This window comes from Gouania willdenowi, chromosome 16 (assembly GCF_900634775.1).
Source record: "Gouania willdenowi chromosome 16, fGouWil2.1, whole genome shotgun sequence".
In the NCBI taxonomy this organism is placed as follows: domain Eukaryota; kingdom Metazoa; phylum Chordata; class Actinopteri; order Blenniiformes; family Gobiesocidae; genus Gouania; species Gouania willdenowi.
Genome location: NC_041059.1, coordinates 12590235 through 12606043, shown reverse-complemented (window position 1 = coordinate 12606043; position 15809 = coordinate 12590235). Strand labels below are relative to the sequence as shown.

General features: G+C 38.7%; 1 protein-coding gene across 1 annotated transcript; it reads right to left on the bottom strand.

The window, feature by feature from the left end:
- Positions 1–213: 213 nt before the first annotated feature.
- cacng7b (calcium channel, voltage-dependent, gamma subunit 7b) lies at positions 214–15229 on the bottom strand. Its single transcript, XM_028470594.1, has 6 exons — positions 15004–15229; positions 10120–10315; positions 7892–7978; positions 7147–7287; positions 3144–3289; positions 214–2137 (listed from the first exon to the last, which is right to left on the bottom strand). Exons 2-6 carry the CDS (start codon positions 10313–10315, stop codon positions 1682–1684), a joined length of 1026 nt encoding a protein of 341 aa, XP_028326395.1. The 5' UTR covers positions 15004–15229; the 3' UTR covers positions 214–1681.
- Between the last annotated feature and the right edge of the window lie 580 nt (positions 15230–15809).

Below are 15809 nucleotides of genomic sequence, written 5' to 3'. Positions count from 1 at the left end.
AACACACTGTGGTACCAGACCCTCGTGAGCATCAGGTGAACAGTATTGTTCATGGATTCCATCATTTCTTTTTCAACTGAAATTGCTTATTTTTTCTATGCTTTCATTTCAGAGTGCAATGACAATAAACTGAATAATTTTCAGTTAAAAACTGGAAAAAGCGTGGTTTTCTAAAACATTTGGCCGGTTGTGTAACAGCTAATTTGGAAGAAAAATAAAAAAAAGTAAGTCTCAAGGTAAAACCAGTTGAGAACCCCTGATCTAGAACACACAAAAGAATGAAACCTGTAGAGCACGACTCCAACCAAAGCCACCAGTTGCACAAATACTGCAAGCGTTTCCGACCACATGCAATCTATGGACAATTAGTAGACACCCTTATCATGTGCAAATGTATTTTAATGTATTTAAGTTGCTCTGCTACAAAGCTTTGAAAATATATCAAATCACTGTGTGAAGGATTTATGCTGAACTAGATCTGCAAATGACATTTGATGCATTCACCATGAACTCACTCCAGCTCTACATGAACAACGGCTTCAACCATCTGTGCAGCCCCAGGCACTGACCCTACAGTGCAGGTCAGTGAAGATGGAGCCAGGGCTGAGCCACTGTCAGTGAAGGACAGACAGTGGCCAGCAGAGGGCGCCAAACTCCTGAGTAGTTTCCTCTGCAAACAGCGTGCAGCTTCTACTGGGCGGGACTTAAGATGTGATGGTGCACTGCAAACTGTTAAAGTCTTTATTGAAAATGCAATGACTCAGACATTTCAGAGTCTGATGTGTGAAAAAGATTCATTCACAATTCATATCAGATGTTTTTCGTGCACGTAAGTAGAGAAAGTTACACATTTACATTCTAAACAGAAACATAAAACAAAGATTTTTTTCTTCTCATGATATTTCATCACAGCATCCACTTTGGGATTTTTTTTTTTTTTTTTAATAAAGCTGAGCAACATTCATATACAGTGCCCTCATCTCAGAAATACACTCTATCTAAATGTAGTCATTATTAATGATAATACAATCTTGTCTTTTTGTGCTGTGTAGCTGAATGGATGATGTAATTAATTAGACAAGATTGGACCTAAACTACGTTTGGTATTTGGCAAAAGAAAAGACTTCATGTTCATGTTTTGGCGTTAAATATGCATGTATAAAAAGCTTCTGTGCATTCTCAGCCAATGAGTTCCGAGTATTGCATTGAGGATCATTTCTGAGTGCAATCAGAACTCCTGCAGCATTGCAGTGTCTCCAAATTATGCTGCAGCAATTCCTCGCCCACCCTGGCTTTCTCTCACCTCGCTGCATCTCCTCCATCACACAACCCCAACCTCTAAAGTCTCTCTGGGAAACATCTTCTCCCACATTTTCATCACACGGGATAGAAAGTCTGATGTTTTCCTTCCATCTTCCCTTCTATTTGCATGTGTCAGTTTATCAGAGTAAAAAATAATGTGATAAAGAAAAATCCTCTTACAGTTTTCAAAACCCACTTCTGTTATTGATTTCATTGAGCTACATCTTTAGAACTTGGTCAGCTCGCTCTCCACGTTTTTGGGCTCATGTGTGAGTTTCTTCCCCAGCTCTTTTACTGGTGTCCACCTCCATATATACAGTCAGTTAAAGTGATTTTAAAGAGTCACTGCCTCTCCTGATCCTCCTGGTGCTTCTTCTTCTTAACACGAGGAGGCACTCATGTGCACGTGTGTGTGAAAGTGGGGGGGGGGTCCAGGTGATGGAGGCATTGCCCTTGGAAGAGCTTGACCCTGGGGGTGTGAGGAGTGTGACCTGGGCAGAGTGTGTGTAGTGGGGTAGCCCGCAGACTGCTGGGGTACTTGGTAGCTTCCTGCAGAGGAGGAACCGGAGGGGGGGCTGCCTTGGCCCACTGTCTGGAGGTTGCTTTTCGACGGTGCAGGCGGCGTCTGGTTGAGCTGGATGGAGATGTCACTGGAAGCCTCTGATGTACTGCGTCCTCGCTTTGGTGGAGGCCAGGAGGACTCTGGGTGGAGGAACTGGCCGCTGTAGTTGCTGCTCTCGGATAGGCGAGGGTGGTAGAGGGCAGGGTGGGGGCGGTACATCTCTTCTTCTGCGTAACGCTTCATGAAAAGATAGACTGACATCACACCAGCTCCCTGAGAGGACACACAACCAGAGGGGAGAGATATGGAAGACGATTATATGTGACAAGGTCTAGGGATTTTGTTACATAAATAAACTGAGTTTAAATACAAGTACAAGAGTCAAAGACAAAGTTAGAATATGCAGTCAAAACTAGACTTAAAAGACTATAAAAGAGGGTGTTGGAAGAGTGTGAAGATGTTTTAAAAAGAGAAGAAATTGCAAAAAGACAGCTATATTACATTAAATCATTCACTGCAATATTATTAACACACAAAAACAGGAAGGGAAATGAAGAATGAATGGAGAGGGAGGACGAATCAACAGAAATCTCCACATGAAAAGATCTACACAAATATTCTTCATTCGTATAGAATGAGAAGAAAACACATGTACACCCAGCATCATCCTTTGGGTATTATATCACTTTTTAAACTAAGAGAAGGAAAGAATAATTTAAGAGGGGTTTATGTTTTTCAACACAGTAAGTTTAGAACAAATGTTAGAAGAAGATGCGTTTGTGTTTACGGTGCTAACGTTTGGAATGATCTTGAGGATCACTTTAAGTTAATGAGGTCACTTGTGTTTAAACTTTTTAAAAACTAAAGGTTTTGCACCTATTGAAACATACGTTTATTAGCTGATGAATAATGCTGTTATTGAGTTGTTTCTATTGTGTTTTTTATATAATACTGTTTGAAGATGGGCTCTGATAGGCAGTGACTGCTTCAGCCCATTCCATTTTTTGGTTGTTAAATTTAATTTTTATTCTTTGTATTGTATTATATATGTTTGAAGACATCCAAGAACAACTAAATATCATCATGTGGATACTGATAGAAATTACTGAAACAATGCCACAAACACACAATGAAAGGTCTTCTGCTAACATGCACACTCACTTTTTCACACCCTTAGACCAAAATCCACATCCTGTTCATTAAATACATGAGTGGACTCTGTAATAAGTCTATATAAATAAGGATGGGCTGCAAAAGCTCATGTACGTGTCAGACTGACCTCTTTCAGTAAGAATGAAGAGGCGGCAAAGGCAAACGACCAGCCGTAGTGGTAATTGAAGAACTGCTCGGGCTCCCTGGGCCGGTTCATTACCTCATCATTAATACTTGAGATGTAGAGCACGAGTCCCACCACCAGACTGAGGCCTGTACTCAGCGTGTTTCAAAAACACACAGAGAGAAAGACAAAAAGAAAAGCTGTCAAATTTAAAAGAGCATGAGTCCATGCTGACCAAACGGGTCTTTAGAGAGACGCCTGAGGAAGGAAGAGATTACACATTCATGTCAGCTTTAATATCACTTACGTTTACACAGTTGAATGTATTCATGCTATTTTGTCCAGTTCTAATTCAAGGTTTTTATGAATTCCAAATGCCTGCACATAAGAAAAATAAATACACAATTCAATCAATGTTTCTGACATTCATCAACTTTATTGATAAGACATAATTTTATGTGTGAACATTTGTGTAAAGGCTGTTCTGTCTTTAATTCTCCTCTTGTTGATACTAACCCAAATTACATAGACGGCATAACTGAAATACTATGACATGTAATGTTGAACAAGAGGTGATTTAGAAGCTGTATATGCAATAAAAAGCACTTTAAACGCACACTTGTGGAGGTCGACATCTTTGACAAAATGTGATGTTGCGATAACTCGAGGGAGCGCTCCATTCACGTAACTCCAACAGGTTTAATGAGGTTAAAGGCATCCAATGGTTCCCATGGTATCCAATGGTTCCCATGTCCGTCTTCAGGTGTTTTCCTTGTTCAGCTGGAAGGCATGCATGGGTCTGTAGAGAGATGGCTGAAAGTGGCATTTAAATGTTGCACCACTCGGCATTTTCAAAGTCTGAAATTTTCCTTTCCTGGTAAGTGGAATGTCAAAATCCGTCCAAAATACGAAGAGTTAGCCTGACCTGATGACAAAATGATACATGAATGCTGATTGGCTGAAATTTCCAAAAATGGCAATTCCCATGTAAAGGGATATTTTGTGTGTTTGAAGTCTAAACATAAACATTTGTATTAAATCACTTTAAAGAATAACTACACTCAGAAGTTTTGGCTATCGTTTGATAGGAAATTGATGAGTTAAGTCAGAATGTAGGCTAATTGAATGAGTTAACCGCTTTAATGTTGCCCTGGTAAGTTAAGGAAGAGTACAGCCCTCAGCAGCAGCCGTCTTACTGTAGCGGGAGGGAGGGGCTGCGGTCTCGGCCCTACAGACAGTGACGGCTGGGGGAGTTGTCGCTTGAAGTCGCTTGAAAAATTCTAATTTTTCAACTTTGAGCGACGAGGTCTCGCGGGACGTAGTTGCTGGAATTGCGCAAATTGGTTCGCTGGAAGAGAGGTCGCTTGAGATCGCATCATTCACATTGATTTTGAATGTCTTGTTGTCTGATCTAGTTGCTTCAGTCGCTTCAGTCGCATACAATGTGAACGCACCTTAACAGTGGTGGTTCGTGATATAAGAAGCAACTAAAATGTCAAAAACCACAATTCTCAGCTAATAGCAAAATTCAACTGTTACGGTTGGGGTTCACCCATAGAGGGCAGCCGTTCTTACATTTTCACAACAAAATATGCCAATCTGAAATATTTTGACTAAAGACGACTAAAGAGTTGGACAAGAATCAATAAACAACACTATTTCATACCCAAATACATTTGTTTTCAGTTGAAGAAACTGGTTTTGGGGTTTAGTGACTTTTTATTGTTATTTCTTACACAAATTGTTTATAAAGTTTGATTTTTTCAGGTTTAGACTTATACGTGCATTCATGTATTCATGTTGTATATCTCTTTAAACAGGAAAAAAATAATGTATTACTGTATGATCAGCGATAGGATCATGGAGAGAAAAATGATCAGTTAATATATATCTGGTTCAGAGTTTTATGATGTATATTTGATGCTTAAGATTTTTAGCAAGACAGAAGGAACTTTAACAGCAGGAAGAATAACTTTAACCTCCAGATGCTAAGAATTCATCATTTAAAGCTGTCTTTTTCTAGGAACACTTATACGCTTTCCACAAAGCCCTACAAATGTTAAATTCATGAGAGACAACATATGGCCACCACCGAAGAATCAATATTCAAAGAACGCTGCATGGTGTAAGCACTGAATATGAATATTTTTAGCTTCCTCTGCAAGATTCAAATGCACTGCAGGGCTGTCAAGTGGTCACGCCCTTCACATAAAAGGCTATCTTATGGGGTTTGTTGTAAATTTAAAATTGTAAAGTGTGGAAAATGCATAAACTGTGCTGCTGTCAATCCTTCAGGAGAACTACATCTTTATCTAAGTGAGGGCATAAAAATTCATGCACGTGCTCAGTGGGAGCAGATGTTAGGTAAACTAAAAAGAAGAAATGCGTGTAAGACAAGAACCAAAAGTGGAAGTAAATGCTGAAAGTGCACATGCATAATTGCATATGCAAGATGTCTGTAGGCTGTTTGCATCTGGAAGTGAAATGAGACGTGTTTTTTTTTATATTCTTTTTGGCTCAACCCTGTTTTCAGCAATAACTGAACACCCCTTTATCTGACTAAATCATCTATTTAAAAACAAAACCCATAAAAAAATCATCAACACTTAAAATTTCCTTCAATGCAGATACAGTAGCAACAATCAAAAGAACTCAATCAAACTCTGTGGTCAGTTTGACCTCAGCTGATTTTGTTACCAACATAACCAGGACCTTCCCCCCAAAAAACAAAAATACCTTTTTAAAATACACAAAACAATCTGACAAACTCCGTACACCTCCCAACTGCAGAATGGGAGGATGACCTATCCTCCCTAAGGGATACAAACATCTGGACAGAGATCTGTAGAAATACACGAATCACTAAAAACACCAACTTACAATTAATGAACTCCAAATTACAAATAAAAAGATGTATTTTGGAACTAAAGTTTGTTTGAGAGCAGTGATGGTCACATACAAGCAATAAAAATGCATATATCTACTGAAATGTTTGATACTTGTCATGGATCAAATAATAATTGAAAATGCAAAAGAAAATTAAATAAATATAAGAAAATAAGAAAAAAAAAAGGGACTCGTTTTTTTCTCCATTTACTGATTTGAATTCGGCAGCATGCACTAAAATACAGAAGAATGCAGAATGCAGTGAGACGATTAAAAGTACAGTATTTACTACAGCACTGCGTCAGTGACAATCCACTGCAGCTACAATGACTGAGAAAGAAAATACTCTACTGAATGAAAAAATGGAAAGGGAGAAAGATAAGGGACTGTGAAGGGAATGTTAAGGGCTGGTTGTGCAGCAGGATGGACTGGATTTCAGAGGCTGGAGTGAAGCGTAGAGAGTGAGAAGGGATGGAATGCTGCAGAATGAAAGGATGCTCAGAAGCAATTTGACACATTTGCTCTTATTATCATCCTGTTATCTTAAATTCCTCTTAAAGTAAAACACTGCAATATACTTCCAACTAAGGCTGTAAACATTATGCAACCTCTGTTATGTAACACTCATTATTCTGCAGAGCCCTTTATCACCAAGTCTGCAATACAGAAACTGAGAAGCCATCATCCCCAACTCTGTTTGAAGCTCCTCAGATGCTGCGCTCTGCAGTGCAGACTTATCCTTCTTAAGCATCAAAAGAAACAACCTCCAGAGAACATTTGCTCCAATTTGGCTCTTGGAAGAGTTTCTGACACACAAACATGGAAGCATTGCAGCCATCTGCTGTTCAAATTGGTTTACTGCATGCATGAGAGAAATGCAGCTGCCATATATAGAGCTGCAGGGATGTTTAGAACTGCCAGCTGTGCATCTTTGACCCTAATATGCCTTGGACACAGCAAAACAAATAAAAAAGTAAAAAAAAAAAAAAAAAGTGGTGGAAGCTTCTCATACTACAGGACATTTTTCCACCCAATCATAAATAACAGACCAGTGATGCCCTGATGTGTGACACAGGACACATGAAGTTAGTTACAGCAGAATGTGACTAATGGTTCCCACCTGAGAGGATGAAAAAAATCCCGGACACGAAGGCGAGGATGGTTCTCTGGGGCTGGATGTGTCCTATGTTGCTGATGACGAAGGCGGTGAAGACAAACAGCAGCGACACCATTGGGAAGGGCGTGGCGGTGCGAACCATCTCTGCACAGAGGAAAGGTCACTGTGTTAAGTGTACAGAGTGACCTCAGTGAAAACAGTCAGTGGTTGTTTAATCTGGTGCAAAAAAACAAAAGAAGGATTATGTTATATCTGACACAAATAAATATTGAAGAAGTGGTCTTATTTTCTGCTTTTGTACTTAATCCCCTTCTTAGGTGATTGTCTATCAATAAGTTATGCTTTACTTTAGTGTGCAGGGTGGACTATTTGAAGTTAGCATTGATTATAAAAAATCTTTACAACATAAATTTAGAAGAAGGTGACAAATGAAAAGTAACCTCATGGCCTTGGGCTGCGACGGCTCTGGTATTGATTGTCCACATTCTATATTAGTGTATGTGAATTAAAGTCCCTGAATACTAATGTTTCATTTCTTTAGTCCAATAACAAGTGCAGGACCACAGGGTGTGTTTTTTTTTCCCTAAGTGATGGATTAGTGACCGGTGCATGTTTCACCCAGAATGGCGCAAATGTAAAAGTTAAAGGATTTTAAATGAAGATCATTTCAAAGAACTTTGTGATCTTGGTTTCACTACTTCATTTAAATCTGGAACAGTGTGTGAGTTCTCTGCTGTGTTTCACTCACTCAGGATATTTGCTGTGTTTTCAGTGGTGATCTCTATATCAGGTTCAGTGAAATACTCCGATGCAACACATCTTCCATTTTCTGATCCTGTTAGAAAACATATAAATGAGAAGGTTAAGTCCTGTACAAGTGTGCTGGACTCTGCTGGTGCCTCTTCCAGCTCACATCAGGCACAAGGTGCAGGATACACCACGAACAGGGCTCCAGTCTGTCACAGGGGCAACACATGGACAGACACACTCGGCCCCTTTAGGGTTTTAGGGACAACATACATGTTATTGGGCTGTGGGAGGAAGTTGGAGTAAGAGAAAACTCGTGCTAACAGTGGGAGAACATGCAAAAGAAAGAAGAGCTAACCACTAAACCAGTGTTTCTCAAATGGGGGTATGCGATGGCACTACAGGAGGTACTTGATAGAGAGTGGAAAATTAACAAATAAAAGCATTAAAATGTGTATTTTTTGGCTAAAAATGATAATTATAACACTGATGATGACAATGATCCTGATTAGAACATGAACTGAAAACACAAGGGCCAGTCCTGGTCCTATACCAGGTGGGAGATGACCAGAAATAATAAAAACTTTAGAAATAAATATATGCAGGATGCATTAAATACTGTTTCATTCCACTTATTTATTTTAATAGTATTTTGAGCAAGATGTTGTATCTGGACAAAGGGTTTAAGTTTAAGAACCACTGCACTAAACCATTGTGCTGCCCAGGTTTGTTTTGTACTATTATTCCAAAAGGTCAGAGATTGACAAACAAACACAATGAAAACAGACATTTTATTCACACAGCAACTACTTTTAAAAGCAGGCGTCAGTTTTAAAAGTCAGAGTTTGCTTAATTTTCTCTTATTTCAAATTATGCATGTAAAAACTTTGATCATACCCTGAACAGGAACAAGTGAGTCAGATAAATAAATGAATGAATGAATGAATGAATGAAAAGATCAGGTCCAAATGTATTTTCTCAAAAAATCGCGATGAAATGCACAATCTACATCCGATCCAGATGAAACTCAGTGGGGTAATTAAAGAATTAATCCGCCATAAGTTAATCAAAATTCATAATGATCGGTCAATTATGAATCAAGCAAAGAATTTTTTAAATTTCGCCAATGATGAGAGATAGGGATTTTTTTTATTTTTCAAAGATTCAATATGTTAAGGTTTCATTTATTGAGACAAACTTTTTTCAGGAAATTGACTTTGATCTCCTGACATGTTTTGACTGCCAACTGTCAGTTTTCCTCAGAGGCATCTACTGATTGCTTTGATGCTTGGGACACATCAAAGCGCTCAGTAGATGCTTTGATGCTTTCCTTATGAAAGAACTAATAGGGACACATCAAAGCCCATCAGTAGCTGCCTCCGAGGAAGACTGACAGTTGGCAGTCGAAACATGTCAGGAGATCAAAGTACATTTCCAGAAAAAAGTTTGTCTGAATAAATGAAACCACAGCATATTATGTCAAAAAAGAAGACAGCATGAACTTGATGGAATTATTGATCCAGAATCAGTATATTGATCAGGTTCCCCTCCAAAGTTTAATGGAATCTTTCATGTGGAATATTCCATGGCATAAGGTTTATCGTTGGTTAAAATGTTGTTAAAATCTGTTAAGTGCTTCTGACATAATCCTGCTAACAGACAAACAAACAAACAAACAAACAAACAAATGAATAAATGCCAGTGGAAACATTGCCTCCTTGGTGGAGGTAATGACTGAATAAACTTGTTAGTTGCTTATTAGCATGCAAATTAGTAACATGTTGACTATTAATTAGTCATTATTAAGTACCTTTTAATGCCTTATTCTGCATAGCCTTATTATACAACAAGTACAAGTTTTCCCTCAATAACCTCAGAATTATTACTTATTAGTAGTAAGTAAGGAAGTTTTCGTATATGAATTACGATCTCAACATGCTTGGATTAGGGTTAAGGTTAACGTAACCCTAATCCTGACCCTAATCCTAATCCTAATCCTAACCCTGTTTAGACTGCGAGACTATACCATTAAATGTATAATAAGGCATTAAAAAGAATAAGGCATTAATGAGTAGTGAATGATGACTAATTAAGAGCCATTATGTTACTAATGCTAAAAAGCAACTAATTAATGGTTAATAGGTGTTCCCTAAACTAGTGTGAACAACTTGGGCCACTTATCCCTTTATTTGTATTAGTGCATACACAGACACTGATGTATCTTCCTACCAGCAACAAAGCAAACTCTCCAGAGGCCCGAGTGCAGCGCCATCTTCACCTCCATGCTCTGGTTCTGCTGCAGGATGATTCCTTCTACCATTATCAGCCAATAATCAGTAGACACGGCCACCCCCACCAGCAGCAGCCCACAGGCTCCAAACACCGTGGACAGGATGGTCAACGCACGACTGCTGCACGAACTCATCTGCAGGAAAAAAGGAAAGGCTGTGAACTGAGAGGGAAGGGTGTTATAGATGAGGATATATTAAGACAGGCATGTGAGTCGTACACGTGGGGACACGAGCAAACAGCTAGTGGCAAACCTCTTGTCTGGACTTGTTACCGCTGAAGATGAGTTAGTGACACATTCACGTGCTGCGGCCAATCATGGTAAAGGTCAGAGACGAGTCAAAGCAACAGATGAAGATTTCACCAATGAAATGAAACCTGATTCAGAGAATAAGCAGCGGCAGATAAAAACACACACTCACATGATGAAGGAGAGGTCTGATGTGACTCACACGTGGTCTTTCTGGGACTTAGTTCAGCGTGAGTTCACTGAAAATGTGCTTCCTGTGCGGATTTCAGAGCCCGTGCGTAAGATTGTGCGTGTTTTGTTCAACCAAGAGGACTGAATTTACTGCTCTTCACCTCCATCGCTACTTCAAATATACAAATATTCACAGGAATATGGGATATTTAATCCAATCAGGAGACATTTCACTGATTAGTTATAAAATGAGACGAGCTTAATTTGACTGTAAAGTTACAAGTTAACAAGTACTTTAAGGAAACTGCTGTGTTTTTAGGGGGTTGAGGTCCTTTTCACTTTAATCTTTTTTTATTCTCTATCTCCTTATCTCCAACAATCCTCTGTACATATTTATTTGATTATTTTACAAATTAAGTCAGTTATTATTTTTGCCTTATCTTTATCTTCCATTTTGTATTTCAGTCATACACTTATCTTTTATGTATATTTCTACTTTGTCCTTACATATTACTGTAGCAATTTAACTTCATTATCACTAGAACCTCAGCTGGAAAGGAAGAATCACTGTAGGTGTTCATGGTCCATGTAACCATGCTTCATTCATTTTTATTTTTTTTTATTTTTTTAAATAGATAGATGAAGGATAAAATAAAAGAGTTTATTTCAATAAGGTTTGATCAATTTAATCAGATAAATATGGTTCCATTATAACATTTTAATTAGATTGTTTGATTACATATAGTCTCAATTAAAGCTTTTGAAACACTGAAAATATGTTTTACATTATATATTAATATAAAGTGTTGATGGAGTCTTTATGTGATGCCCGTAGTTGGATGTCATCTGCAGCAAATGGGAGAAGGAGAGGATTGGTGTGGACCGGTTTCTTATTGGTTAGGGAACAAGTTACAGTTGAAGTCCTCAGGATTTCTAGGATTTTCCGATGTTTCCTATCACACATGAAGCCTTTGGTCATATTTGCATTTGATCTAGAAGAGCTTTAGCATTCATCCATCCATCTGTCCATCTTCTCCAAGAAAATATTCTGAACACAATTGTGGGGCAATGGAGTCCTTTTCCATCTCACTCTGATTACAGGGAAACAAATGAACCAATAATGATAATTAAAATGAAAAGTATATTTAACCTTCTGCAATGGACTGGCGCCCTGTCTAGGGTGTACCCCCGACTAACGTCCAATGAGAGCTGGAAATAGGCACGAGCAGACCCCCGCGACCATGATTAATGGAGCAAGCGGATCAGAAAATGAATGGATGGAAAACCTTAGAGCTCAAATATCGCAAATAAACACAAGTGTTTTTAACTGTGAGAGAAATCAGACACGTCGTCAATGCTTATAGGGTTGTATTTTATTGGGGTTTTTCTTTCTTATTATGAATTTTATATTTTGATGAGCGCATTGAGATGACTTTGTTGTAAATTGCGCTATACAAATAAAGTTGAATTGAATTGAATTATAATCATCCTTACCAATGTCATCATAAATAATCATCTTCAGTTATTATATGATCATCAATAATAAAAAAAGAAACCTTTGCCCTACATTGAGTGCAATTTTGAAACAGCACTTTGTGCAATATTGTCACAAATATTACCACAAATATTGCCAGAAAAAGTCTTTTTAAAGTGTTTTTGGTCATACATAAAACCTTAAAAAACTGACTGATAATTAGAACACACTTTAGAGGATTTGTTAGATAAATATATAGGAATGTAAAATGTACAGAACACAATGTAATTTATTGTAATGGCTTTGACATCGGCACTTTGCTGACTGCATGGCCTTGAGAACACTTGAGTTATGCAAAATAAATGTGACAGCAACAACCATGGGGAGGATCAGCAATCATTAACAGTCAAGCCACTATAAACCACTGAGGTGAGCGCCTGTTTGCACTATGAAAACATGCACTCATCATAAACATATGCAATGGGAACTCAGAACTGAGGTCTAACTATTGAAGTAAAGTTCAATGCCCACTAAATAGATACACACTCTTTTTAAGTTATTAGTCTTTGTTTGTATCTGGTAACAATCAGAGATATTTGAAAGCTTTGTATTTATAGAACACTTTTATTCTGGTAATTCGCTTTAAAAATTGACATATTAAAGGTCTTCAAAAAGCTCATGAATTCTGTCTTATATATTTCTATCTGAATCAACTTTGAAGTGGCATTAATATTCATTAACATGGTTTCCTCAAACATTAGCATTTCCGGACACTTCCTTTTGATTTAAAGTAGAAATATCAGATTAGATTAGATATTACTTTATTGAGCCCTTTGAAATTCCATCAGGAATATTAAAAACTAGGAATCAAATTAATGGCTGAAATAATTCTTTATACTGTACATTATTTTGTGTGACAAATGCTTATTTAAATCTTTGAACAAGGAAATGTGAATTCAGTTGTTTTACTGTAACAAACTCATGAAGAAAGAGTGGATCCTTTCTTGGATACAAAAAAAAAGTATTAATATTGCAAATATTGAGATAATAACAATTTAATTGAACCAGAGGAGTTAGCACAAAAAAACAGGGAGATAAAAGGGATTTGAAATGTTAAAAATCCCCTCAAAAGATCCACGCAGAGACAGAAAAAACCCACAAAAGGTTTAAGTAAATGAAAGGAAACGTTTTTCTCACACTGGACTGCAGCGGTGCACGACGGATGAGCAGTGAGTTGTTTTGGCAAATATTGGCGAATAAAAACAATCAATTTAATAATAAGGAACTGAAATGAATATAACCCGAATGCATCGCTGTAAGTGCAGGTGAATGAGGCCGATCGAGTTGAGCTCAGGAATGAACAATCCCTCCTTCCAGCAGCTGGAAGATGTGCCAAAGTGCTCAGAAGCAAGTGGGAATCAATCGAAGGTGCAACTCTGCAGAAAAAGAACTGGATTTGCTCGAGTGACTCGAGACTTATTCAGAATCAGCACCACGGAGAGCGCCCTTATTGCAGACTGTTCATCCACACACACACACACACACACACAAAACCACACACACACACACACACACACACACACACACACACAACACACACACACACACACACACACACAACACACACACAACACACACACACACACCACACACACACACACACAAATGGAATCAGCAAGTCATATTTGACTCAAGTTCACTGATGATTTGGAAAATAAGCAAAGAAAACCTTTCACTCATCTGCATGTGTCATCTTGTGTCAGTCAGGAAAGGTTATTGTCCTTCTGACAACCTGCACTAAAAAAAAAAAACATCTACACATGATTATCTTCTTTTTCCTCTTCAAAAAACACAAACATCTAGATTCTATTTTCTATTCAGATTAAGCAAAGAGAGGAAATAAAAAGTTTCCTGGTCGGACCTGAGATTAGAATCTCCATCGCTCCCTTCGGCTCCTTCATCCTCAGAGTAATGAACCACTTGAATTGGTTAGATAGGAGCCGCAAGGGAGACAAAAGGTTTAATTTACTCCAATCTGTCACAATCTACAGCCTGGCATTACCTCTAAAGCCTCTAAGGAAAAAGAGACACCAAAAAAAGATGAATGCGATGAAGGGAGGAGAGAGGATAAAGATGTGCAGCTGAAAATCGAGACAGATGGAGCAAGAAGAGCAAAGACTTCAGTGTAGACCCATGAGTGGTAGGTCAGCTCAGGGTAAAACAAACTCAAGCATTAAAGGAGGGATCCCACCTGGGGGCGTTGATAATGCACAGAACTAAACAACCTGGATTGTTTTCAAGTCTGAAAATCAGCCGGAGGAAATCGATAAAATCACTCACTGGGAAGTAAACGACTTGATGATGAATAAACGTGGCTCAGTGGGAGGGTTTGCTTGTGATTTATGAAGCTGCGCAGCCATACTCTTCTTCTTCTTCTTCTTCTTCTTCTTCTTCTTCTTCTTCTTCTTCTTCTTCTTCTTCTTCTTCTTCTTCTTCTGAGTATACACATCTCTAACAAGAGCCTGAACACTAAATCCAGATGTGTGCTCTTTTTTTAGGGACTGCTGAGGGGAGACTGATGCTGATGTGCTGATGCTGCTGCTGCTGCTGCTTCCACCCTCCCAGTTTGAAAGGCAAACAGAGCAGGAGAACATGTGACTAGGATTTAGGAGAAACGAGTGCAACTCAGACCTGAACTGACAGGGGAGAAGATTTCGTGCGCACAGAGCGCCTCTCTTTACGCAAAGCTGAGGACACCTTATTATTTCTGCTGTTTTCACAGATGACAGGCTATCACACACACTTCCATTCAAACGCACACGCACGCACACACACACACGCACACACACACACACACGCATTGTTATTCTAAAGTGAGGAAGCACATACATTAAAGGAGAGAAACACTGCAAACAGTGATATTACTCACCGTGCTGGTAGAGTCGTGCGCACCCGTCTGTAGGAACCCTCACAGCAGAGAGACTCCGTGGGTTTCGGTGTTTCCCGCTCTCTCTCTCTCTCTCTCTCTCTGTTCTGTGTATCTCTCCTTTAAGCCCCTTTGCCCATCCTTTCAATCCCCCCACTCTCTCTTTCACACAGTCTGTCCCAGGCACTGCGGTGGATCAGCGGACCGACTTTGGCTACAATAGAGACATGGTGCTGTAGAATGATCTGTGGTAGAGAAATGTGGGTGAGAGAGACGAAGGGGGGCGGAGGGGGCGTGTCAACGCACAGAAACTCCTTAATGCACCCAGGATCACCTCCTGCTATAGAAACATATACCTTCATCAATACAGATCTACTCATGTTGCTGTACTTTGATAATGTTTATTATTTCAAAATTTAAAAGCACTGGTTCAGTGTATTTGGGTCAGATAAGTCCCATATAAGTATATACTGTAACTATATGTTTATATTCACACTACTTTTTTTTTTTTTTTTTTTTTTTTAAATCTATACAGATGTTTTTTTTTGTTTTCTTTTACTGATGTGCAGATGAGATGAACACTTATGGTGCACTTCCATATCCTCCACAGCCCTCTCAACTCAACTTGGTTTATCTATTTGTTTGGATGCCATTCTCTAGCCAGGCCAAGCAGGCACTAAACTAACTAACTGTATTTTATTGTTCTGTCGTGCTGCGTTGAGCCTCCTCTGGAACATTTGTTTACTTATTGATGTGCAGACATACACAGACATCTTTTTTTTTCTTTTCAATTGCAGGGTTCTCGGCCA